This window comes from Ursus americanus, chromosome 2 (genome assembly GCF_024610735.1).
Source record: "Ursus americanus isolate L20-20 chromosome 2, mUrsAme1.1.p, whole genome shotgun sequence".
In the NCBI taxonomy this organism is placed as follows: Eukaryota; Metazoa; Chordata; class Mammalia; order Carnivora; family Ursidae; genus Ursus; species Ursus americanus.
In genome coordinates this window covers 16,895,740-16,922,239 of record NC_142128.1, presented here as the reverse complement: position 1 = coordinate 16,922,239, position 26,500 = coordinate 16,895,740, and the positions used below count along the sequence as shown (strand labels likewise).

Here is a 26,500-nt window from a genome sequence, read left to right as displayed (position 1 = left end):
CTCCCCGGATTCCAGTTCCCTCTGAAGACACACATTTCTCGCTCCTGCTGCGGGTCTATTGTGGGTCTGCTTCCTGCCATTGTCTCTCTGGGACCCATGCTGACAGAGGAGCCTCTATTTGGAACATTGCCCGTCACCATGGAAAAGGGAAAAGAGAGGACAATGATGTCCCTGCCCCTTGCAGTTGACTGGCTAGAACAAGGGATGTGGCCACACCTGGTGGCCATTAGAGATCCATGTGGAGACATCAGGTCATCAGCTGGAAAGGAGTCCAGAGCACAGGGGTGAGGTCAGGGATGGGGAACTGAAGCCCGTGGGATAGAGACGCTCTAAGGCCACGGGGCTGGCCAACACGGTCAGTGAGAAAGAACAGGGTTCAGGGTGACCCGTGATTTAGAGCAGAGGAAGTGGAGGTGGCCAGGGAAACAGGGGCAGGGCCCCGGAGCTGGGGAGGAGGTGGCGTAGGACAGGTCATGGGGGCCCAGTGTGCCGAGTGACGGGAGAGGCTGCCCGAGGAGAACCGAGCCGCGGGGTCTAGCACCAGGGACGCCCCTGGTGACGCCGATAAGAGCAGTTTCCAGGAAGGGAAGGGGTGGAGACAGCAGCTAATTGGAGTGGCTTGAGAAGATAACGAGAGGTGAGGAATGGAAACTAAGAAATGTGGCTGCAAAGGAGAGAGAGAGGAGTGGCTGCCGGAGGAAAGGCAGGGCTAAGGGAGGGCCCGTCGTTGGTTCTGTGGGGCGGAGAACAGAGGCCGCTCACCTGCCCGGGGACAGGGGGCCCAGAGAGGGAGAAGCTGACGGTGCGGGCCAGAAAGGTGACCCGTGGAGGAGTGGGCTCGGGGGGCTGGAGCTCGCCGGGGTCTGGAGCCCACGGGAGGCGCGGGGCCCAGGGGACGCGTCCCCAGTGGGAACAGGAGGCAGGACAGAGTCCAGGTGCTGGTAGCTTTGCTAGATCTGCTGCTGGGAAGCGGGGAGGCCTCCTGCCCAGTGTGCTTCTATTTTCTCTCCGAGGTGAGAGCAAGCGGGTGGGGACGTGGGTGGCTGGGAGGAGGGGTGTGAGCGGTTGTTCCGAAGGAGAGCTCACACACAACGGAGAAGCGGAGTCAGAGGCCCCAGGTCTCCCCTGAGATTTGTTGCCTTGAGCTTAAAATGAGATCAGTCGGCGTGTGGGATTCACCTCCCCCAGCAACACGCGGCTGGTCAGAGGCGGGCAGAGAGGGCGGTAGTTGGTTTAAGAAGGGATGGGGCCGAGGATCCCTTGGGAAGAGGAGAGGTGGAGTTAAGGAGGGAGGTTTCTGGTGAGTGAATGACCGGGAGCACCGGGCAAGACTGAATGAAAGGGTGGGTGTCAGTGTTGAGAGGGTGGCTGGGGTCACGGTCCCTGAAGCCTCGAGTTGGAGGAACGGTTTGGGAAAGGTGAGGTGGCAGGAGCCCAGGTTTCAGAGGTGGTACGGTTAGTCGACAGGACAGGGTCACAGGACAGCCCCGGGAGCTGGCTGCTGAGGGCAAGGCACATTCCCACCAAGGACAGAATTGCCTGCCATCACCTGTCCCCAGAGGCCCTTGGCCAGGAGCATCTGGTACCTGGCACACGTTCATCACCTCCCTCAAGGGAAGACAGTCGGAAGCAGGGCTGGCGGGGCTGACGCCCTTGCCTGTTCCGTCAACTGGGAGCCGGTCCCACCAAGCGCCGGGGCTCCCCAGCCAGCCCCTGGCCTCAAGCGCAGACTTGAGCAGAACCGCTGGCCGCACGAATGCCACTCAACTCAGAATGAGGCCAGGCTCGTGGGGTCAGGCCTGAGCGCGGGAAGAGGAGTAAGACCCCAACACAAACCAGCAACCCTGTTCAGGAGGGAACGGCCCCGAACGCTTGCACAGGCGGAAGACCTCAGAGGAGTTGCCTTCTCCAGCCACCCAGAAAGGAAACCCCAGCTTCCGCCTCCTCTCTCCCCCTGCGATTTTTTACTTAGCCCAGACCTGGTTCCTACAGCTCTCCCTGCACCAGGGGCTGGGGCACCATGCCGCCACCTCTTGAGGAGGATTTGATCCTGCCCGGATTTTTCCCCAAGAAAGGGCTCTGCTCTGGTTGTGGGAGGAGGGTGGAGAGAGGGAACGCCTCCGTCTGCTCCGGAAGAGCCCATACCAGAAGCCCAGGGACCACTCCAGTGGTCGGGGGCGCAGTGTGACCAGCAGGTGGCGCCAGAGGGAGCCTCCCAAGTGTGGGGCGCGGGATGCAGGGGTGCAAGGTCCGGCCCCAGACTGTGTGATTCCAACACTGGCCGGGCTGGCGTGGGAGCACTTAGCAGTGGGATGTCCCCCAGGGCTGGAGCTACCCCAGAGCGGCCGGCTAGGCAGGCGCGATTCTCTCCCCTGCGGTGTCCTGTCCCCCACCTGGGGTCCAGGAGAGCTGACCGTCAAAAGACAGTCTGGCCGTTAAGACTGTGGGGTCACATTCCTACCCGTGTGACTTCAGGGCAGTCCTCTCCTTGCCTCTGTTTCCTCTCCACCTGACAGAGAAGGACAGTTTCTAGCAGGTACCTGGAGATTTCAGGGGTATCCATTTAGCTCCCCCGTGACGCAGACTGGAGGCCCAGGTTGTTTCAATGCCCAGAAGTTTTTATTCATCAGTGCAGCACGGAGCTAAGGCACGACGTGGTTGCCTCCAGCAGCCTGAGGGGCGGGAGTGGAGGGGAGAAGCAAGCCCTCCCGGGGGCCGGGCATGCCAGCCGCCTTCTGGGCCGGGTGCTGGGCCTCAGAGCCAACCCCCAGCAGACCTAAGGCTGTGTTGAAGAGGTTGATGGGAGTAGAGCCGTCGGTGATGAGGGTGGACTTCAGGCCCAGGCTCTGGAGCAGTTTTACCTGGACGAGCAAGAGGGAAGCGAGAAGGTAGAGTCAGGCCCTCGTCCCTTTCTCTCGTCTCCTCGGCCACCATCCACATGGCCCTGCCACTGCAGCTGCGACCCAAGCCATCCCCACTCGAGTAATCAGGGGTAACAAGGGAGGAGCAAAGGGGAGCCTGGAGGTTTCACCGGGACTCAAGAGGCCTGGCTGCTCCTGTCTTGCCTCCCGCCGCTCACCATTCCAGCCTCGGTTGCGGCCATCGGTCCTTTCTGTTCTTGAACACACTGAGTTTTGTTCTCTGTGTGTCTGCCCTTGGACCCTCTCCCAGGAAGCTCCTGTCAACTCTTCATTGACCTTAAGTATCCCCCACTCAGAGCGACTCTCCCTAAGCCACCCAGCATCACCCGCTCCATTTCCCTCAAAGCACTGGCCACAGACTGGGGCCCCAGGGGCTGCAGCTCCCTGCCAAAGCTAGCACAGTGCCCGATAGAGGACACCGGACACGGGATAGGGGACAGTCCCATCTCCCCATCCCCTTGCCCCTCTACCCCTAACATCTTTCCAGATACGTCTGCCGCCCCCAGCGCTGCCTTCTTGGTTTCAAGTACGGTCCTGAGAGAGAGAAAGAGAGACACACACACACACACACACACACACACACACACACACTCCTCTGCTCCGTCCCCACTCACCTGCATCTCTGGCCCGGCCACGGCGAGGTCCCTGATGGTGCTGGGGCCCAGGGCCTCCGTCATCTGCTTGAACTTCTTCACCTCCACCTCAGCCAGTTGCTGGGCCTTGCTCACCTCCAGCTCCAGCTGGGCCCGGGCGTAGACCAGTTCTAGCTCTCGCACTTTCTGCACCCGCTGGAGCTCGGCCTCCTGCAAGGGGGAAACGTAGCATTCTTTCCCTTGTGGGGCCCCTGGGAACTGTCCAGGAAGTCCCCCTCACCAGCAGGCCCGAGGGAACGAGGGAACGGAGGCCCAAGGTAGGGAACTGCAAACTGCTCGTCCGTTAGCTGTGGACCGGGGCTGGGCTACCTTTGAAGTCAGTGACCTGTGGGAGGCCTTAATCTAAGCCTTGGTTTCCTCATCGGTCACATGGAGCTAATACTTACCCCTTAGTGGGATTTCAAGCATGAAATAAGGCCACGTAAGACAACGTAACAGTTGGCACGAAGCTGGCCAACGTTCGCACGTACTTTACACACAAGGTGGGGGGCGTTCCACCTGCCCCCCGCCTGGGGGGTAGACAATGATTAAGTGAACAGATACAGGGCAAAGGACTTTATAAACCACGAAGTACTTCAATCAGGCGTCTGACTCTGGGTTTTGGCTCAGGTCACCGTCTCGGGGTTGTGAGATCAAGCCCCACGTGGGGCTCTGAGCGGGCACGGAGCCTGCTTAAGATTCTCTCCCCGCCTCTGCCCCTCCCCTGATCCCCACTCCCACTCTCTCTAAAGAAATAGATAAATAATTAATTTGTTAGGGGTTTACATTTCAGATCCCTGGCATCCTACTTATCCTCAGGGACTGCAGTGACGGGGCCTCTTCCAGACCCCAGGCCCCGGCCTCGCACAGGCATCGCCCCCACGCACCGTCTCAATGGCCAAGGCCTCCGCTTTCAGCTTGGCCTGCAGCACGGAGCCTTCTCCCTCGATGCGCAGGGCCTCCGCGCGGGACTCGGCCTCCGCCTTGGCAGTCCCCGTGCTCTCCACCGCCGTGCTGGAGGGGCAGGGGAGTCAGGGGACAACCCAGGACAAAGCCCGGCCCGGCCCCGACTTATGCCGTAGCAGGTGTCACACGCGCCCCCCTCCTCCACCCGTTGCTCTTCCGAGACCCGACCCTCTTTTCCTCTGGTTCCCAGCCCACCTCAGAGCCTCCAGCTCCAAGAGTTCCCTGCGAGCTTTTTCAGCTTCAGACTGGTCCAGGATCTTCTGCCTCTCCAGCCGGCCGCGGGCTTCCTGCTCTAGTCTCTGAGCCTCGTGCCTGCACGGGAGAGGGGACTGGGAAGACGCTGGCGCGGGGCCCGGTCTCCAACAGGAGCTCCACGGGCAGGGCCGGCCATCTACTGGGCGCCCGCGGGCAGCACTCAACGGGCAAATGGAAGAAGGGTGTGCACGGCGAGCCTGGCACGATTCGAGGTGCAGGGGCCCGTGGCCGTGACCAAGGCCCTGCTGTCACACAGCTGACCTTCCCGTCAGGAGAGACAAATGAACGCAGTTCATTTCCAAGTGACAAGTTCCCCGAAAAGGGGTGAAGTGACAGCAAGGCTGAGCAGAGAGGGCGGGGTTCGGGTGCGGCAGGAAGAAAGGGGCTCTCCGAGGAGCTTCGGGCTGACGCCGGAGAAGGAGCCTGCCCAAAGCACTCTAGGGGAAGAGCATTTGGAGCAAAGGGAACAGCCCGTGCAGAAGGCCCTGTGGCGGGAACCCAGCTGCACCAACGAGGGGCAGAATAGAGCTGGAGGGACGCGAGCACAGAAGGCCACAGAAGTTTGGGTTCACAAGCAAGGCGGGGTGCCACAGGGGCAGGGTGGGCCATGCTATCTGCTAAGGGTGACAGCAGGCCGACTGTGGGGGGATGCCATGTCACCCAGGTCCCGGCTGTGGGCTGAGGGAGGGACCGTGGAGATGTCTGGCCCACAGTGGGCATTGCGGGCCGGGGGCTCCCCCCCAGGCCTCACTTACTTGGCAGCCGCTTCCTGGGAGTTGGTGGTGATCTCGATGGCCAGCTGGACACTGCGCTGTAGGGCGTCCCGGGTCCTCTGGTCCACGGGCTCCACCGACTGCACGTCCACGCTGCTGACCACCAGTCCGTTTTGGGGGAAGATGGCCTGGTCCCGAGGCTGGGGCAGGACCCTGCTGTCGGGCCCCTTGGTTTCCAGGGTCTCAAAGCCGAAGACGGCCGTGCGAATGATGCGGGCGGAGTTCTTGTGGAAGTCATCGAAGGTGACGGAGGCCACGGCCCCCCGCACCCGGGACGCGATGGCCTTGCAGGCGTCACCCACGAAGTCAGGCACCGAGAAGAGCTTGGCTGTCTCTTTAGGGTCCTTCCGGTCACTCACCTCGAAGTGCCTGTGAGCAAAGAGGCCCAGAACCGGGAAACCATTTTCCTCCAGGACACAGCAACTCTCTGGTCTCTGAAGAGGACTCGGACGCCCACCCCCTGTGACCGGCTGGGGTCTCTCCCAACAGAGAGTGAGAATCAGTACCCACCACGCACCCAGGTGAGGTCCTGTTTAATTCTCTCAGCCCCCCCCCCCCCAGGAGGTGGCAATGGGCGTTATCCCCTCTCACAGACAAGGAAAGAGGCCCGGGGAGGTGAAGGGACAGGCCCGAAGTCACAGGGTAAGCGGCAAGCCGGAAAGCTGGGCTCAGGCAGTGTGGCTCCGTGGTCTGTGCTCTTAGCTGTCCTGCCCCCAAGATGTCCGCGGGCCTCTGCCTGTCATGGTCCTGGTCACCCGGCCAAGAAGTGGCTGAGGGAGAGCCTAGCTTCTGGATGGGACTCTTTCCCCCACCCCACCCCCCAGCTCTAGACGCTGCCATTCCAGCTGTAACTACGTGCCGGGCACTGTTCCCACCCTCACTGTACCCTTTCAATAGCCCTGGGAGGTGCGCGGTTGCTGTTCTAGTTTTACAGACTGGGAAACTGAGGAAAGCACCAAGTCACTTGCCCAGGTCCACGGCTAGCGAACGGCAGGGCTGGGACCCCGGCAGCGAGCCCTGGAGCACGTGCTGGGACACCTGCCCACACGTGCCACTCCGACTGGGCGTGTCCAAGGGACATTGGTAGAACCTGGCCGTGGCGTGGATGGCTGCACACGGGCTGAGTTTAGCTGGGGCGCTCCTCCAACCACATCCACCAAACCCTGCTCCCAGGAGGGGAGTCTGCACCTTCCCATCCCCCCCACCTTGGGCATCAGACTGGGTTTCCCTCTTGGCCATGGCAGAGTCAGGCATCCTGCCCCCACCACGAGCCCTGCACGGTGGGAGGCAGCGTTCGTCCTCGGGTCCCTCCCCAGCCCTCACCAGTTGTAGGCAAGCTGCAGCTGCAGCCTGGCATGGTCTGCGGTCTCGATGGTGATGACATCTGTGAAGAAGTCAGGCCCGAGCAGCAGGCAGAGCGCACGGCGAGCGTGGGGACGCTTAGGCCTCCCAGCCGAAAGGGACAACACAGTGAACTGCTCTTCAGGACCTAGTGACACCAGCTCAGGCCCAAAGACCACACTGCAGAGGGAGCAGGGAGTCAGACACATGGAGAGCCCCTCACCCGGTCACCTGTCCCACCTCACCCCCCACTGGCCCCCCCACCTTGCCCCCACACACAGCGGGCCCCCCCCAGTCACCTGTCCCACCTCACCCCCCCAACCACCACCCCCTGTCACCTGTCCCACCTCACCCCCCAACCACCCCCCTGTCACCTGTCCCACCTCGCCACCCCCCCCCCCCAGCCAGCCCCTCACCGAGCTTTCTTCTCCCTGTAGTCATACACCTGCACGGCTGCATTGTGAGGGACCCGGTAGCTAACCACACGGGTCTTGTTCCGGAGGGTGGCAGACTGCGGGGTCTTGGTCGTCTCCTTCTCGCCCCTGTCTGCCAGAGGGTCCTGCCCCTTGTTCAGCAGCTCCTCTACCCCAGCAGGCAGCTCCTTCTCCCACAGGACTTCGTCCTGGGTCAGCATGTAGGTGCTCCCAATCACAGCACGTACCTGGAGAGAGGGCAAGGCGGAGGAGGTCACCGGGGAAGGGAAAAGGGAGAAGGCCCCAGCCGGCCGTCCCAAAACAGAGCTGGTCGCGGGGGCAGTAGAGCGTGGTGGTTGGGCTCGGTCTCCAGACTGGGGCTGCACTCAGATGCTGGTGCGGTCGTCTGGGCCAGACAGCCGTGCTTTAGGTCCAGGGCCACAGAACGCACCCACCACCGGCCACCTCCCAGGCTCCAGGAGTAAAGGACATTTCCCACATATAGTGCTGAGAACCTGGCAATGGTAAGGGTTCGACCTTATTTCTTCTGGAATCTTCCCTCTTGGGGCAACCTGGAGGGCATCCTGGGGACAGAGGTAAATCCTAGGACATAGGCAAGATCCACTAACATTTCCTAGGATTCCGAGCTCTACTTCCAGGTTGTATTCTTAGAGAAAGAGGTCAGAGATGTGGTCCTAGGTCAAACCAAGGTCCACGCTTCAGATGAAGGGGCAAAGGGGAAGGATTCCATTGGGATAAGCACATGGGAGAGGAGGCTGGTTCTTGGGGTTCCTAGGCCGCTCCCCAGTCAGACCTTCATGCTGGGGCCAGAGTCCCCTCCTAAAACCTGGCTCATCTTTTCCCTTGGGTGTTTCTCAAATTTCAAGCGAGCTATTTAATGGGGTGCCTGGGTGGCTCAGTCGGTTAAGCATCTGACTCTCGATTCTGGCTCAGGTCATGATCTCAGGGTCATGAGATCGAGCCCTGCGCTGGGCTCTGCACTGGGCGTGGAGCCTGTGTCAGATTCTCTCCCCCCTCCCTCGGCCCCTCCCCACACCCTGTTCTAAAACGGAAAGACAAAGGGAAGGCAAATACTCCACCGAATGCCCTCATACCTACCAGCCAGCCAGCTCAGATGCCACCACCAAGGCTGTCAAAGTCCCCTCCCCTGTCCCCACCGTGTGCCTCTCCCTGTCGGCCCCACGCAAGCCCCCACCACGGCCACACGGCGGTGATGGTGCCCACCCCTCAGCCATTACCCTTCCGGTCTTGACGTCCTGCACGTAGATGCCCTCGTTCTCATCCAGAGGGATGGCCTGGCGCTCTTCCACCACCTCCACCTTGGCAGAGGGCACGTATTCCAGCGGTCCGCGGATGAGCCAGCGGTCCCCAGCCTGGTGGGAGACCTTCTCTCCCTCTTCTCCCTCCTCCAGGGGCTGCAGGGCCCTCAGCAGCAGTCCCTGCTGCTCCGAGAGCACGTACACATCCTGGATGCCTCGTTCCAGCCGCTCTCCCGGCTGGAGGAAAAAGGACTTCTCGCCCTAGTGGACAGACGTGGGATTAGGAGCCGGTTGCCGCCCAGGGTTGGGCCTCTGGCGGCACCTGCTACGGCCACAGGCTTGTGTTGAGAACAGGAGCCCAAAATCCTCCTCCCCACACTCCCACTGTAACACGGAGAAGCACGGTCTGGGCCAGGAGTAGACAAATGCCTACAGACCTCATCTGATTGAGCCTTGCCCTTGATGAATTCCGGACGCGGTCATCACTGGGGCCCTCACAGCTCAACAATTAAGAAGGAACCGCCTATTGCTCAGTTTCTCCCATGCCTTGGTTTCCTGAGATGATGTAGTCTGGGCATTGGCAGACTCCGTTGCTGGGCCAAATCTGGCTTTTTTTTTTTTTTTTAATTAACTATACGTTTGAGATACAATCTATATACCATAAAATTTGTTCATTTAAAGAATACAATTCAAATCACTGAGCTCTACCTCTGAAACCAATAATACATTATATGTTAACTGAATTTAAATTTTTTAAAAAGGGGGAAAAAATAAAGTGTGCAGTTCAGGGGCCCCTGGGTGGCTCATTCGGTTAAGCGTCTGCCTTTGGCTCAGGTCAGGATCTCAGGGACCTGGGATCGAGCCCTGCATCAGGCTCCTTGCTCGGGGGGGGGGTCTGCTTCTCCCTCTCCCTCTGCCTGCTGCTCCCCGCTTGTGCACACATACGCTTTCTCCCCGTTAAATAAAAATCTAAAATAAAATGAATAAAAATAAAATCTTAAAAATAAGTAAATAAGGTATACAGGTCCATTGTTTGGGGATACCCACAGAGTCGTCCAATCACCACGATGATCTGACCCCAGGGCATTTTCATCACCCTGAAAAAGCCCTCACTCAACAGCAGCTTACGTCCGTCCATCCCTACTCTAACCACTGATCTGTTTTCTATCGCTATGGATTTACCCATCTGGGACATTTCATATGAATGGAATCATGCAATATGTGGTCTTTCACGTGCGGCCTCTTGCTCCGCACGGCGTTCGCGCACCCGCGTTGCGGCAGGTGTTAGTACATGCAGGTGATTAGTGCACGAGCATCGTACGCCTTCGTGCCTTCATTTCTTTTTTATAGCCCAAGGATATTCCATTGTGTGGCTAGGCCACAATTTGTTATCCATTCATCCACTGATAGACATTCGGGCTGTTTCTGGAAGCAAAACGTTACCGGAACACAGACACACTCGTTCATTTACAAGCGGTCTACGCTTTCGCTCCAACGGCACAGCAGAGTGGTTGCAAGAGAGGGACACCACTCACGAAGCCTGAAATACCCGCGGTCTGGCCCTGCAGAGAAATGTGCCCATCCCTCCCAGGGTGAGGCCGGGGCGTGGGGAGAAGCGTAAACCAAGAGGTTTGTTTCGTGCAGGATGAGGACAAAGTTTCCAGGACAGCAGGCACGGACGGGGCCCCGGAGGTGCTCCCAGAAGAGACCGTCTGTAAATCTCCCTGAGATTGGGGGCCTCAGGAGATCCACAGGACAGGGTCTCAAAAGATAAAACTGGGTGTGCAAAGGCACGGGGCGGGGGGGAGCCCAGAATAAGCGTGATGCTTCTAGAATGTGTACGTAGGGTGGGAGGAGGGGAGGGAGCGGTCCCGGGGTCTCAAGCCCCTCAAGGGCAGTCAGCCTCCCCGGAGAGCAGGACGCATTTACCTTGACCACACGCTTTTGCCCCAGCTGGTTCTTGCCATCCGGGCCGACCGGGTCGAGAATCACACAGTAGTTGCGGGGGCCCAAGGTGGTGATGGGCACGATCCCCAGCACCTCCTCGTACACATCTGGCACGTGGGCCTCCGTGTCCTGCACGGTCACCAGCCACTCCTCCCCGGTGCGGCGGCTCACTCCCCTCAAGTCTCGAAAGTTCTGCAGAGCCCGGAGGTGCAGGGCCGTCTGGGGGACAAGATGTAGGGAGCATGTGAGGAAACTGACCTCCAATTCCCTCAGGGGAGCTGGGAGCCCCACTGGCCACTCCCCCCACCCCCTACCCTGGCCAGAGCACAGACCTTCTCTGTGAGGATCACGGCATCCACCAAATCCAGAACTTCCTCAAACACGGCCGGGAGGTAGGCGCCCACCGAGCGGACCAGCCATTCTTCTCCTGGGCCAAGGGGGGAGGCGGGAGGGTCAAAGGTCACCCAGCCTGCTCCCCAGCTGCCCCTTCCCGCAGCATAGACAACCGGGACCTGCCGGCTCTGGGGGTGAGAGGCCACGCCCTCAGGCTCCAGGGCCTGACAAGGGTGCATATGTTACTTTCTTTCCTGAGGCCAGAGAAAACCAACCCCTAGCCAGGACAATAAGAAAAGCCGGCTAGGGGCCCAAGCTGCTGCCATGCCTTCTCTGGGCTCCAAAGACCAACTCCTCCCCTTTGCCTGAAAGGGGTAGAACTGCCTCTAGGAGAGCTGGAGACATTGTCTCGCTTCTCGGACAAGCAGGAATGCCTGGCTACAGCCTTGCCCTTGCTGGTCGTAAACCCCGGCGCATAACCTCACTTCCGCGCCTCAGTGAGGTCATATGGAGAATGGGAATCGTAGGGCCTCAACGTTGTGCGGGGCTAAGTGAGTTCCCATTTGTAAAGCATTTTGAACCACACCTGACACAGACGGGTAACATCACATTGGCCGAATACGATTGCTAATTGTATATGAACACCTGCTCTGTTGGTCTAGAAACAGATATGACTGCCACCCCTGGCCCACGGTGAAGGGGAGGGGGAGGGAAAAGCCAACACGTTCATGATCAGAGGGTCAGGGCAGAGCCGGCGTGAGGCTGGGGTGGGGAAAGCAGCCACGGGCGGTTCCAAAAGCTTCTAAGAGATACCAGGGAAGCACTTCCTCCCAGGCTGCAAGGGCCACCCCCAACGCTGCAGCCAAGACAGGGCCCACCCACCCCCATCAGCACCCCTCATCAACCCCACCTGTCACCCTCTCCTTGCCCTCCCGGTCCCAGCACTCCTTGCGGGCCCTCAGCCGCAGGGCCTGGTTCTGCCTGACAACTGTGGCCTGAATGATCTCCAAGACCTCCACTTCCTTCCGGGGGATATAGGTACCTGGGAAGGGAAGACGAGGCAGAGGGTCAAGGCCAGCAGGTATCAAAGCTATCATGGGAAGACAGGGAGCCTCGGACCCGGACTCCAATCAATGCAAGGAACTCACCAGGTCCTTCAAATAGCCACTCATCTCCTGCCACCACCTTGTCTCCATTCTTATCCTCAAAGTCCAGCAACGCCTTGAGATGGAGGGCAGTGTTGGGCAGAACCACCTGCAGTGGGCTGATGTCCTACAAGGGGAAGATGGGAGGTCGCGGCACATTCAGTACTGTGGCCCCAGGAGTCAAACCCGATCCCTTGGAGGTCAGAGGCCACAGCGTCGATCTTCCCGTGGCCCCAGATAAGCCCCCAGGTGGAATGTACAAAGGAAAGGGTGGTCCCAAAGCCGTCTGGTCTGAAGAACGGGACAGGTGACAGAGGAAGCAGACGCGCTGCCAAAGAGCCAAGGACACACATTCCTCTGGAGGAAGTGCTTAGACGTGGTTCTGAACTACAAATCTAGACAGGAAACGGGGGAAACACCTCAAGGCCTCGCATGCACCAGGGCCCTCTATGAAGTGTAGTGAAGTGGGAAGTATGAACAGCTCTAACAGGCACATGGCTTTGTTGTCAGGGTTGCCTCACGGTCACAAGACAGCTGCTGTACTACAGCCATCACGTCTCCCTTCATCAGGAAGGGGCACCTGGCAACAAGTATCCAAACCTTTCAGAGGTTTGTAGAAATGTTTCCACGAGTAGGACCTCACTTGGTCTTTGGTCTGAGGGAGGGAGGAGAACACGCAAAGAGCCTCACAGAGACGTGCCCAAAGTCACACAACTAGTAAGGAACGGGATCAGGACTTGAACCACAGTCTAAGTGAAGCCTGCCGGCCACTCCTTACTCCGACCAGAGTGGCCTGGGGTGGAGAAGGTCGGGTAACTGCACTCTCCCCACTGACCACACACGGGGTCAGAGGCAGAGCTGGAGGCTCGCAGGGCAGGCAAGCCCTTCCTTGTCCCTTCCATGTGCACAGCACCCAGGCCGTTGCGGCGGGGGCAGCCTAGCCCTGGCTTTGTGGACGGCACGTTCCAGCAGGTGACAAGACAGACACAGACCGTCCTCTTCAAGCAGACCGTGGACAGTGTCACGAGAGAGAAGGCAGAGAGAGAGAGAGAAGGCGAGAGAGAGAGAGAAGGCGAGAGAGAGAGAGAGAGAAGGCGAGAGAGAGAGAGAGAAGGCGAGAGAGAGAGAGAGAGAAGGCGAGAGAGAGAGAGAGAAGGCGAGAGAGAGAGAAGGCGAGAGAGAGAGAGAGAGAGAGAGAGAAGGCGAGAGAGAGAAGGCGAGAGAGAGAAGGCGAGAGAGAGAAGGCGAGAGAGAGAAGGCGAGAGAGAGAGAGAGAAGGCGAGAGAGAGAGAGAGAAGGCGAGAGAGAGAGAGAGAAGGCGAGAGAGAGAGAAGGCGAGAGAGAGAGAGAGAGAGAGAGAGAAGGCGAGAGAGAGAGAGAAGGCAAGAGAGAGAGAGAGAGAAGGGGGAGAGAGAGAGAGAGAAGGCGGAGAGAGAGAGAGAGAAGGCGAGAGAGAGAGAGAGAAGGTGAGAGAGAGAGAGAGAAGGCGAGAGAGAGAGAAGGCGAGAGAGAGAGAAGGCGAGAGAGAGAGAGAAGGCGAGAGAGAGAGAGAAGGCGAGAGAGAGAGAGAAGGCGAGAGAGAGAGAGAGAGAAGGCGAGAGAGAGAGAGAAGGCGAGAGAGAGAGAGAGAGAAGGCGAGAGAGAGAGAGAGAGAAGGCGAGAGAGAGAGAAGGCGAGAGAGAGAGAAGGCGAGAGAGAGAGAAGGCGAGAGAGAGAGAGAGAGAGAAGGCGAGAGAGAGAGAGAGAGAAGGCGAGAGAGAGAGAGAGAGAGAAGGCGAGAGAGAGAGAGAGAGAAGGCAAGAGAGAGAGAAGGCGAGAGAGAGAGAGAAGGCAAGAGAGAGAGAAGGCGAGAGAGAGAGAGAAGGCAAGAGAGAGAGAAGGCGAGAGAGAGAGAAGGCGAGAGAGAGAGAGAGAGAAGGCGAGAGAGAGAGAGAGAGAAGGGGGAGAGAAAGAGAGAGAAGGCGAGAGAGAGAGAGAGAGAAGGCGAGAGAGAGAGAGAGAAGGCGAGAGAGAGAAGGCGAGAGAGAGAGAGAGAGAAGGCGAGAGAGAGAGAGAAGGCAAGAGAGAGAGAGAAGGCAAGAGAGAGAGAAGGCAAGAGAGAGAGAAGGCAAGAGAGAGAGAAGGCAAGAGAGAGAGAGAAGGCGAGAGAGAGAGAGAGAGAAGGCGAGAGAGAGAGAGAGAGAAGGCGAGAGAGAGAGAGAGAAGGCGAAGAGAGAGAGAGAGAGAAGGCGAGAGAGAGAGAAGGCGAGAGAGAGAGAAGGCGAGAGAGAGAGAAGGCGAGAGAGAGAGAGAGAGAAGGCGAGAGAGAGAGAGAGAGAAGGGGGAGAGAAAGAGAGAGAAGGCGAGAGAGAGAGAGAGAGAAGGCGAGAGAGAGAGAGAGAAGGCGAGAGAGAGAAGGCGAGAGAGAGAGAGAGAGAAGGCGAGAGAGAGAGAGAAGGCAAGAGAGAGAGAGAAGGCAAGAGAGAGAGAAGGCAAGAGAGAGAGAAGGCAAGAGAGAGAGAGAAGGCGAGAGAGAGAGAGAGAGAAGGCGAGAGAGAGAGAGAGAGAAGGCGAGAGAGAGAGAGAGAAGGCGAGAGAGAGAGAGAGAGAAGGCGAGAGAGAGAGAAGGCGAGAGAGAGAGAAGGCGAGAGAGAGAGAAGGCGAGAGAGAGAGAAGGCGAGAGAGAGAGAAGGCGAGAGAGAGAGGTTGCAAAAACTCAAAGGAAGTTAGGAAAGGCCCTCTGGAAGTGGCATTTGACCTGGGGTTCAAAGGAAGAACTTGCTTCTGACACAAGGTGTGGGAAGGGGAGGAAACGGTGCACATTCTGGAAGGAGCATGTCGGCCAGCGGGTTGTCACCTCCCCCATCTCCTCTATCATCACTTCCCACCTGTTCCATCGAAAGCTACGTCTGCCTTTATCCATCGCTGCCATTCCCCAACATTTCTCACCTGAACAATGGAAAGGTCTTAACTGGCCTCCAGCTGCCACGTCTGTCTCCTCCCAGTTCATCGCCCACACCCCCGCAGGCTCCCAGCTCCTGACTGGGTACCCAGCAGTATCATCACGTAAAACTGGGAATGTGGGAGAAGAACAGATTGAGGGGGGGGGGGGACTGGCAGGTTTGCATGTCCAGGAGGAGGTGGCCGTGGGACACCCAGGAGAGAACTTCCTACAGGCAGCTAGGGGCTCGCGGCTGGGCAGCTCCCAGCGATGGTACTGGGCTTGAGGTCTCCAGCCTCGACGGAGGGCTCAAGGCCGAGAGGGCACGAGAGGGCACGCAGGAGGTTCGGGACAGAATTTGAAAGCAGAGGGGACAGGGGAGGAGGCGGGAGACATCTAAGAAGACGGAAAGAGACACCCACAGAGTCAAACAGGAAGACGAGTTTTAGCAGGGGCGAGGTGGGAGGAAAAAAAAAAAAGAGAGAGAGAGACAAGTTTTAATAAGAGGGCAGGTGGACAATGGTTGTGGCTAAGAAGGCCCATGAGACACAGCATGGCCCCTGGGGCGGCAGTTAGGAGGCCTTAGGGCTTTGCCAAAGCGAGCTTGGGGGAGGTGGGGGCGGGGGCCAGATGCAGGGGCTTATGAGGAAATGGGGCAGAGGACGTCAAGTACAAGGAGTTATCAGAGTACGTAAGAAAGGAAAGAGAAAGCAATAAATAGCTAGAAACTGGGTTTCTACAGGGCCACTCAAAGGTTCATGCTTTTAGTATTTAGTGTGCATATCCTGGGATCCGGCAATTCTTAAATAGTTTTTGTTTTGTTTTGAATTTTAAGTAGGCTCCATACCCAACGCAAGGTTTGAACTCATGACCCCGAGATCCAGGTCAAGTCCTACCGGCTGAGCCAGCCAGGCCCCCCAGTATCTTCTAACTCTTGAAAAGCAGCAAACCGTAGCATGTGCTAGGACACACAGCCAAGTACATTCATGGCAAAACTGGTTTTCCTTATAAATTGGAAACACCCTAAAAGAAACTCAGGAGGAGAATGGCTGAGCTTGCGTTCGTCGTATGAAGTTCCCTATGACAAACGAGACTTGTGCACCAACATGCAGACGTTCATCAAAATACAGCGGCAGGGGGCGCCTGGGTGGCACAGCGGTTAAGCGTCTGGCTTTGGCTCGGGTCATGATCCCGGGGTCCTAGGACAGAGCCCGGCTCTCGTAAGAGCTGTAGTGATCAGAACAATATGGAACCGGCACCAAAATAGACACATAAATCAATGACACAGAAGAGAGAGCCCAGAAATAAGGCCATAATTATATGGTCAATTAATCTTCGACAAAGGAAGCCAGAATATGCAATGGGAAAAAGTCTTTTCAACAGATGGTGTTGGGAAAACTGGACGGCAACACGCAAAAGAGTGAAACTGGACCACTTTCTTACACAAAAATTAACTCGAAATGGATTAAGGACCTAAATAGGAGACCTGAAACCATAACAACCCCAAAAGAGAACACAGACCGTAATGTCTCTGATATCGGCTGTAGCAACATTTTTCTAGATGGGTCTTCTGAGGCAAGACAAAAAAAAAAGCAAAAATAACCCACTGGGACTACGTCAAAATAAAACACTTCGGCACAACAAGGAAACCACCAACAAAACTAAAAGACAACACACTGGACGGAGAAGGTATTTGCAAATGGCATATCTGACATCCAAAATATATAAAGAACTTAGGCAACTCGACACCAAGTGGTAACCTAATTCGAAATGGGCAGAAGCCATGAACAGACACTTCTCCAAGGAAGACACACAGATGGCCAACAGACTCATGAAAAGTTGCTCAGCATCACTCACCATTGGGGAAATGCAAATCAAAACCACAATGAGCTATCACGTCCCGTCAGAATGGCTGACATCAAAAACACAAGAGACGGTAAGTGCCGGCAAGGGTGTGGAGAAAAAGGAGCGCTGGTGCACGGGCGGGGGGGGGGGGGGGGGGGGGGGGGGGGGGGGGGGGTGGGGGGACACGGATGCAAACTGGTTCGGCAGCTCTGGAAAACAGTATGGAGGGTCCTCAAAAAATTAAACCCAGGACTGCCCTACGATCCAGTAATCACACTACCGGGTATGCACCCAAAGAATATGAAAACACTCATTCGAAAGGGTATGTGCACCCCAATGTTTATTACAGCATTATTTACAACGGCCAAATTATGGAGGCGACCCAAGTGTCCACCAATAAAGGAATGGATAAAGAAGACAGGATACATATCTACAATGGAATATTACTCAGCCATAAAGAATGAAATCTTACCATTTGCAACGATGTGGGTGGATCTAGAGAGTATCCTTCTAAGCAAAATAAGTCAGAGAAAGACAAATGTCCTATGATTTCACTTATATGTGGAATTTAACAAATTAATAAAGGAAAAAAAAAGACTCTTCACTATAGAGAACAAACTGATGTCACCAGAAAGGGGGGGGGGGCTGGGGAAATTAGGTAAAGGGGATTAAGAGTGCACTTACTGTGAGGAGCCCTGAGTCACGCATGGAATTGTTGAGTCATTATATAATATTGTATGTTAATTACACTGGGATTAAAAAAAAAAAAAGATACAGAATGATGAGCTGGGTTCCCGGGCCAGCTGATGGAGGCTGCAGCAGGTAGAGAAAAGTGAAGATATCAACTAAGGGAAGGGGACACAGACCCAGGTCCTGCCAGATGGCCTTAACTCCTAAGTATATGAGGAATCTGTGTAAGAGTGAGAGGACAGAAAATAGGAAGAGAGTTGAAAAAGATAAATATTTAGAGGCACACAGAGAGAAGTAGAGAGAAAGCTGGTTAGGAAGGAAGAGAACCACTGAACAGGGCTTGGGTTGGAATGAACTGCCTAACCCAACAGCGACTTGTAATCCTGTCGTCTTGGGGGATCTGTCCCCGCTGCCGGGAAATCCCTCCTGAGTTTGAGAACAGAAAGGACAGGCGGGGGCCACGCTGAGCCAGGACCAGGCTTTGCCATGGGTCCTGCACACAAGAGACTGTTAAAACGATATGCTCCAGTTGGAGTAGCAGAGAGAGACCAGGAAGAAAAGCCCCGAGGGGCCATGAGGGCCCAGGAGGCCCAGGAAAGGGAGGCTGCTGGTGAGGGGGTTCGGGTTGAATTGCCAAGGGGAGGGGGAAGGAGGCCAGAGCCAGGGGCCACCTCAGTGAAGACCCGGAGAGAAGCCATATGGGCAGAGAGGGGCAAGAGTAGAATGGTGGGTAGAAAGGGAGTGTCTCCAGGGCGCTGGGCTCTGAAGAGGGAGAGGCCCTGCCCTCCTGGCCTGGAGGATGTGGGGTGTGAGAGAATGAGCAGCGGTGGGCTGGGGATCCTAGGGAGCTTTAGACACTGGTGTTGATGACCACCCCCCCACACACACACACACTGCTCCCCACCCAGAGGGGGCCTGAGCTGAGCAGAGGTAGGACCTAAGGCTTTTTAGCTTTTGACAGTTCCAGACTCTTACACAAAAGTTGCAAGAATAGTACAAAGAACTCCCGGAGGCGCCTCGCTCAGAGTCCTCAAGGGTTAACATTCTCATTACTCGCCAGCACTTTCTAGCTCTACTCGCACACGCTCCTCTCCCCAAGGGGCCGCCACAAGTGGGCAGGAAGGTCTAACTCCCTCGGTGTTGCCAGGAAGCTTCCGGATCGAGAAGCACCATTGCCAGGAAGCTTCCGGATTGAGAAGCACCGGTTAGTAGAGGAAACCAGAGTAAACCAGTATGAACTGGCAAGGAGGTGAGGGCAGAACAGTTAGGAACGTGAAGGCTGCGGTCCACTCGCTAAGGGCAACGCGGCCAAGGGCCCGGCCAGCAGCGCAGGCCTGAGGGGCAGTCACCGGCGTGGGAGCCTGGACCTCGTCTTGCCCACCACCGCGGGCCACCGCCCGCCAGGGTCTGGCACTGTTTGGGTGAATGGGATGCTTCCTCTTGGCAAAGTCATGGAGCACCAGACTGGTCAAGAGCTTCTCGCAGGCTCTGGAGCCTGGAAAGTCAGGTGGGGAGATGGGCTGACAGCTCTGAAAGCAGGGGCAAGTCTGTTGTGGGCCTGTGGGACGAAGCAAGAACTCGGGCCTTGGTGAGAGCCGCCAGGTGTCCCCCGCCCCCTCCCACAGCCCCAGTGGGTTTCCCTCCGGAAGGCAGCGCAGAGCCCCGGGACAAGGTCGAATGGCCATGGGGGAAGCCAGCCAGGTACCTTTTCCAGCACCTCCCCCGGGTACAGGGGGAAGGGGTCCTGGGTCAGCCGGATCTCTAGGTCGGCGTGGCGGAGCCGTACTTGCCCTGTGACGTCGAACAGCACGGCGCCCTGGGGATCCCGGGACACGGGGTTGGCCACTGTGCAATAGTGGCGTGGGGGGACAGTCACCATGCGCAAGGGGGCAAACAGGACCCTGTTGGAGGGGGAGAAGCAGTGTGAGGACCCAGGGAGGCCCTGTTCCCACTTCTGAAGGGGACCATGACTGGTAGAGAAAGCTCCCCATCACCCACACCAGGGCCAACCCTGCCTGGGGACAGGAAGGAGACGGACGGTCGTGCCAGCCAGACGAGCAGGTACCCCACGGCCCGGTCCCAGCACCCACCTCTCATTGTCCTGCCGGATGTAAGTCTTTGGGCCGACCTCCACGCGGGACACGTTGCTGTTCTGGTCCAGCACGTGGATGTAGTGGTACGGGGGGATGCGGATGATGGACTCTTCGGTTGCCATGGTGACTGCTGAGGCCAGGGCAGCAGGCTGGCAGACAGGTGGGGAGTGGATACAACAGGATGAGCACAGGGGGGCCTGGCAAAGGCAGGCGTGAGCCTGAGGCCCGGCTGGGGACGGAGAAATGGGCCTTCCTCCTCCGGTTTACGTCATTTTGCCCCGTACCATCCCGCGCCGGCCTCTTCCTTCTCGCCACTCAGAGCAACCAGCGCATCCAGACCCCTGCCGAGAACTGCTTGACATGGATAAGCACAGAAGCCCAGGGGTCCCTGCCTATTCCTTCCCCTTCCCAAGCTGCCCGCAGCATGTGAAGGGGCTTGAGATCAGAACTCGGGAGGTGCAGTGGCCTTTCCTGGCACAGCGGGGAGCAGCGGCTCCGAGGAGCTCCCCGGCTCCAAGGATTCAGGCTCCTTCATTTGAGGGGATCCCGAGGCCCAGGCTGTATTGAAATGTTAGTCCACAGACCAATATTTACACGATCTTTGCACACATACACACACACACACCACACCGCGCGCGCTTAAGCAATCTGGGATGAAATGTTCAGATATGGGTCACTCTCAAGGGAGGGATCCCTGGTGAAACAGGCACTGCATAGAATCAACTGGATTAGAACACCAAATTATTCTAGTCCTTTCCTCCCCAGTTCTCACTGGTCTGTTGCCACTCTCGGTTTCCTAGAGTTGTGGGTCTGGGTGGGAAGGGGCAGGGAAGAAAGCAGTACGTACCCCACCTACCCTCACCCTACCTGCTTCTGAATCCTGGGTGGCTCCAATCAATGCCTGGCCTGTTCAGGAAGGTGGCACCTCCACCCCATCCCTCCCTCCAGCATGCCTTGGACTTTGGACAACCTATCCCTTGGAGTCACATAAGGGGAACCGAGTTTGCTAGGGGACTCAAAGCCTTGTCCTCGATGACTCTGGTCAGACATTTTTGAAGCCACCACCAGAAAGAAGGGACACCTCCTCTACTCCACCATTTGTCCAACTTCCAACCTGAGTGAGGAAAGGGGAAGCGAGGGGGGTGCGGCTTGCCACGGGAGAAACAGGCAGAAACCACAGAATTACAGGACCGAGGCAAGGCCCAAGAGTTTTGTCATTTACACCGTCTGTAAAATTTCTTTTTCTTTTGGTTTAGCAATTATGAGTTTCCACAGACTCCTGATTGCCGCTTCTCTTGAAGAATTAGGGCCACGCCCTCTGTCCCCGCCTAGCAGACCTGGATAGAGCCAAGTCACAGCTGCCCCCTGTGGATGGGACACGGGCTTCCCTGCCTACCCCAGTCCCCACCTGTTGTCCCTGCTGTCCTACACCTGGGCCACTGCACTCACATCACCTGCTGGGCTTCTGCTTAAAGCCCTCTATCACAGCACCAAGAGAACTTTCTCTAATCAGGGACATCTTCTAACCCCGTGCTCCTTGGGCTGGCCACGTGTAGCCACTGAATACTTGCAGTGTGACTAGGGTGAGGAACAAAATACTAGATTTTAATGAAGGTGGCCGAATAAGGCTGGTTGATCCCAGGTTACACAGTGTAGCTCGAAGGGGTGGAGTTCCAGGTAGGGACTACGAATCATTCAGGGCCACCCAGCAAATCAGTGGTACCACTGGGATGAGAATCCCGATGGAATGGCTGGTCCCGTCCCTCCCCTGGGGCAGCAAGGGACAGTGGTTAGGGGCCGGAATCAGCCAGACTGCCCCCCCCTTACAGTTCTGATTTCCTGCCTTGTACCGTTTCCTTAATGTCTTACCTCATTTTGAAAGCTTATAGTTTTGACCCCTTTTCCTCGTATGCTTTTCCACAAAGGAATGTTCTCCTGCGCTCTCTCTCGCAACTTTGTATGGGATTTGACCTTGATACTTTTCTGTGGCTCCTTTTTTATGGGAAGTTCATTTCCCTTAACTTGTAGGAGTGGCTTTTCTAACGTCAGAGCTCCCCCTTCTGTTGTGTTCAGGTAGGGTTTGAAAATACAGGGGCTGGCTTTCCGCTTTCTTGGTTCTCCTCCCTACTCTCACCAGGCCCTTCCTGTTCCTTCCTCTCTGCTGCCCAGTCCCCTCCCAGCTGTGCTTCTGAAGCTGCTCCCTGATGAAGGCCCTGAAAAGCCCCCAGGATCCCTTACTGAATGGGTAACCTCGGACAAGTCCGTTGCCCTCCCTCTACCCATTTCCCAGGCCTACACACTGAGAATGGATAGGGCACCTACCCGAGTAGGAGGGCTGAGATCATTATAAAGTCGTTGGAACAGAGCCCGGCTCTTCAGAAGCACGATAGGGCTTACTGCTGAGGCAGAAGGAGCCTGCGGCCCAGCTCCCTTATCAGGGGATGTGGCCTAGCACCAGAAGCTCCCTGTACCACCTGGCCTTAACTAAACCCCCCCCCCCCTTGTTGACTGGTCAGAAAGGTGGTGAGTCTCCTGTCACCCCAGCTGTGGGGCTAGAAGAACAGCAAAGAAGGGGGATCTGATGGCCAAGTGAAGCCTTTTCCAACTGCTCCTTTGCCAAGTTCTCTGCAGGGTAGAAGCCTGGCCAGGAAGCCAGATGGGGGGAGAGGAAGGGCTAGGGCTATAACGGAGGTGTGGACAGGGCTCCATGAGGCCCCCCAGGGAAGATTTGAACTCTAGAAGGCCATGCAGGGCTGGGAAGCAGGCCCCAGGAGCAGCCTCCAATGACTCCTTTTTGGACAATCCCCCACTCCCTATGGCTAAGGCCTCTCCGCCATCTGTCACCCCAGCTGGGCCCAGTCAGGGGGGCTGAGAGCCTCGCCCAGCTCAGTGAGTCAGCTGAGAATCATCCTCCTAGCTGGCCTGCCTGGGCTTCTGCCTCGTGCCAAAGCCAAGGCCTTCAGTACCAGGACCCTGTCTTAACCCACCAGGCCCGACAGCTGTGCCTTCCACCCAGACCACCTGTCCTTACCCAAGAGACTTTGCTCTTTTCATTTTGTCATCTGCAAAGGCAGCCCCGAAGTAAGGCCTCTCTAGGGAACCAGGGAAACCACCCGAAGTAAGGCCTCTCTAGGGAACCAGGGAAACCATCCGACTCAGACATGTGTGTGACAAGTCCCAGATTTAGACTTTTGTGGTCTACCAGACGACAGGTACCGTCAGAACATTTTCTTCCCAATAGATCAGGACCCTTAAAAAACACTGGTCAAGGACTGTGCTGATCTTTGGAAGTTCCTGCCCAGAGCTTGGGTTTGGCCCCCATATTCCAAATCCACCCAGGCCTCCCTTCGGTGCCTGCTTCCAGGATCTGCCCCCTCGTCTGCTTTCCGGGCACATGGCCAGCTTTGCCCGACCACACTTCCCTCAAGGGTCATGAGACTCCCGCAAGAGCCAGTCAACTTTTGCCCAAAGTCTCAGACACCACACCCACGAAGAAAAGAGGAAAGTAACGGGTGGTGGGGCAGAGAACACAACAAGCTATAGGCAGAAGTGGGGTTCATCCTCGAGGCAAAGGGGGTTCTTGACCAGTGTCTTGGCTCAAACGGAAACTTAACACTACAGCAAAACTTCATGAGTTGCTTTGGTCAGTACTGGTCAGAGATCTTCGGGGTCAACTGTGAGCACCTGGCACTGGGACTCCAAGAGCAGGGACCAGCTTTCTTATTTCTGCCTGTGCGCTGGTCTGCGGCGAGCGGCGTCTGGCAGTGTCTGAAGCGTGTTAGTGAGGGGGCTTCTCGGTCCTCACTCCAGAGCTGCTGAATTGGCCGCATTTTAACTAGATCCCTGGCCATTTGGGCGCACATTAAAGTACCAGCAGCCCAGGCCTCAAGCAGCCACTCTCAGCCCTGGCTGTATCTGAGAATCACCTGGAGGTCTTTGAAAACCACTGATCCCTGGGGGATTCTGACATCAGGGGCCTGGGGTGGGTGCAAGCATTGCCTCCCACCCCCCTCCATCCCCCCCAGTAGGCTCTCCACCCAGCGTGGAGCCCAACACAGAGCTTCAACTCCCGACGCTAAGATCAGGACCTGAGCGGAGACTGCGCTGGATGCTAGGGGCGCCTGGGTCACTCCATCGGTTAAGCAGCTGACTGTTGATTTTAGGGTCATTTTAGGGTCGTGACATGGGGCACTGCATTGGGTTCAATGCACAGTGTGGAATCTGCTTGAGATTCTCTCCCCCCCCCCGCCCCTACTTCTTCCCCCTCCCCCGCCACCCCCACAGGCTCTCTCCCTCTAAATCTTTTTTAAAAAAGAGTTGGATGTTTAACAGACTGAGCCACCCCGGGGCCGGGAGCACTGCCATATTTAAAAGCTCTCGCACAGACTCTAATGCCCAGCAAGGGTAAGCTTGGTCCTGATCCTGGGCCACTTGCTAGCTGAGCCTGAGTCTCCTAGACTGAGAAGTGGGAAGAAGAGGGACTATTTCCTGGGCTGGACGAGATAAGCGGCCACAGGAGGTCTCTAGTGCAGGGGAGTTCAAAGCGTGGCTGGGAGGAGAGAGAATCAGGAGGAGCTCAGATTAGGCTAGTCCTCAGGGCCGGGCACTGGGTTATTCTCCTCCAGCCCCCTGGCCAACACCAGCCCCTGCCCCGAGCAGGCCGCAAGGTGCAGAGGAGGCCGGTGACTCAGCCTGCCACCATCACCTCTATCAAGCTCAGGTTTAGGAAAATGTTCACGACGCTCAGCATAAACACGGGCTCATCTCTGCAGTTTCCCTGATTGTAAACATTCTAGACTTTGTCTGGAGCATGCAGGAGTCCCATTACTCAGGGACTGCACAGAAGCTTATACACCAGCTTAGTTTAGGGAAATTATTTCCAGCTTTGGGGGACTAGAGGGGAAATTTTTGAGACGGTCTCACAGCAATCACGTTTAAGAGCAAAGTTTCAGGAACTTTTCTTCCTAGGAAAGAGGAAGAGCTCCTTCCTTCTCTGCGCTCTAGTCCAGCTACCTTGTGGCAGGAGCAGCTTGGTGGCTTCACGGGGGACAGCACAGTTCTGCCAGCTCAGAAGGCTTCTTGCCCTACCTTCACCCTGCCCCCTGGAAGCTGGCAATTAATGCTCAGCACTGAAGGCGAAGATTGCCTAGTTGAGAAGTGACCCAGGAACCAGGCTTCAGAGTCCTGATTCAGATCAATGTTTTCTAAACTCGCTCCATCACAGGACCCAGCTGAGAGCATCCCTCCTGCTCATGCTGATTCCCAGGCCTCACCCAGCCCCGCGCCATCCAGCTTCGGGGGAGAGCCTCCAGAACGTGTAGCTTTGGCAAGAGCCCCTAGATAAACAGCTCCCACTTATTAAGGACTTAAGTGGTGCCAGGTGTTGTGCTAAACACCCTTAATTGATTCATCTGATCCTAGAAGTTAAGGAACTTTGCTCAGGATCACACAACGATCCGAGCACAGGGTCAGGATTCCTCCCGTAACCCTGGCTCCAGAGCTCCCGAACCAGGAAGTAGCCTGGCTTCTCAGGCAGAAAGGTAAGATTCTGAAAACAAAAGGAGGACTCCTGACCTGGGTGGGGCTGAATACTCTCTAGGAGACAGGCATTCACAGGGGAGCATTTTCGGCAAGGGGCGGGGGGGGGGGGGGGGGGCAGCCTCCATCCACAGAGAAGGCCCGAGTTATCTTGGAGCCCTCATGAGGTCCCTGGGCCATCCCCTCAAGGTGGCTTCTCTACCAGCTCCTGCCTCTGGAGAGCTGCCCCACCCAGAGAGCTTCACCCCGGGTCAGGCTGGGCGCCCTGTGTGCCAAGGGCGGAAACGGGCAGGGATTCGCAGGGAGCACACCGGCTGGCACGCCGTGTAACAGCCAGCTTTCTCCTCACAACCCAGGGTCGGCCGGGGCAGGGAGCAGACAACACAGGGAATCTGCCTCAACCACCATCCCCCACCCCTCCAAACTTCACTCCCAAGGGCCAGCCCTAAGATCTCCAGGGCCCCAAAGAGTTTTGCATTCCTTCATGTTACCCTCCCAAAGAAGCAAAGAGCCTCGCTCACCAACCTCCACACCTTCTAGAAGTCAAGCCCACCTTAAGACTGCTTTGCTAACCACTTCCCACAGGGTCCACAAGGCCCACCCACAGTTGGCATAGCCTTAAGTGAGGCGATAGAAAAGCCCCAATATTTGGCAGAGAGGAAGGACTGCGGGGGCGGGGGCAGGAATCACATTCTAAAAGCTCAAGAGGACAGGCCAGAGCCCAGGTGCCCAGGGGGAGGCAGCAGGGACCCAGGAGGGAGTCTGAATGGCCCCAAGTTTCCTCTGCCCTTACTTCTGATATAGGAGCCTGAAGTCGAGAGGCCTGAGATTTTGGGGGGTCCGGGAGTGTTGGCAAGTAACAAGTTGACCTATCTTTACTTCAAAACACAGGAAAAAAAAAATCCGACAAGGAAAGCAAAACCTCCCAAGGGTAACCCCCACCCACCTTCTTCCTCCTCGGGCTGAGAGGTCTTACCTGCCCCGGCAGAAGCAAGCAGGCAGGACGGGGCTCGGAGAGCCTGGAGGGACACAAGTCCCCACCAGCGATTTGGGGGCGTTGGGAGCGGTGTGGACACCCAGGAAGCGTGCCCGCAGCCACAGACCCCTCAGATGGGGGAAGCTCCGTGGCCCAGCCCTAGGGATCACTTCCCGGCAGGGCAGGCAGGGCAGGCTCGGGGGTGGGGCTTGGCCATTTAAAGGGCCCTCGCAGCTGGTTCTCAGTGTTTCTCCTCTGGGCGGCTTCTGCACAGCTGAAGGCACTGCAGCTCTTTCAGCCCTCGGGAAGCTCCTGCCTCAGAGCCAGCTGGCCGCGCTGGAATGAGACTGGAAAGGGTCAGAGGACCTGAGACTGAGACGGGGGTGGGGAGGTGGGGGTGGGGTGGGTGCTGAGTGCGCCTCTGACCCACGT

The 26,500-nt window shown here is 57.1% G+C and overlaps 1 protein-coding gene across 1 annotated transcript; it reads right to left on the bottom strand.

Moving 5' to 3' along the window:
- Positions 1 to 2,597: 2,597 nt before the first annotated feature.
- On the bottom strand, positions 2,598 to 26,381 carry MVP (major vault protein). Its single transcript, XM_045785968.2, has 15 exons — positions 26,069 to 26,381; positions 19,552 to 19,703; positions 19,167 to 19,362; positions 12,010 to 12,133; positions 11,772 to 11,903; positions 10,861 to 10,955; positions 10,511 to 10,747; positions 8,561 to 8,842; positions 7,305 to 7,549; positions 6,871 to 7,068; positions 5,530 to 5,916; positions 4,715 to 4,831; positions 4,441 to 4,567; positions 3,536 to 3,724; positions 2,598 to 2,861 (listed from the first exon to the last, which is right to left on the bottom strand). The coding sequence occupies exons 2-15, from the start codon at positions 19,674 to 19,676 to the stop codon at positions 2,643 to 2,645; spliced, it is 2,673 nt and encodes an 890-aa protein (XP_045641924.2). The 5' UTR covers positions 19,677 to 19,703; positions 26,069 to 26,381; the 3' UTR covers positions 2,598 to 2,642.
- Between the last annotated feature and the right edge of the window lie 119 nt (positions 26,382 to 26,500).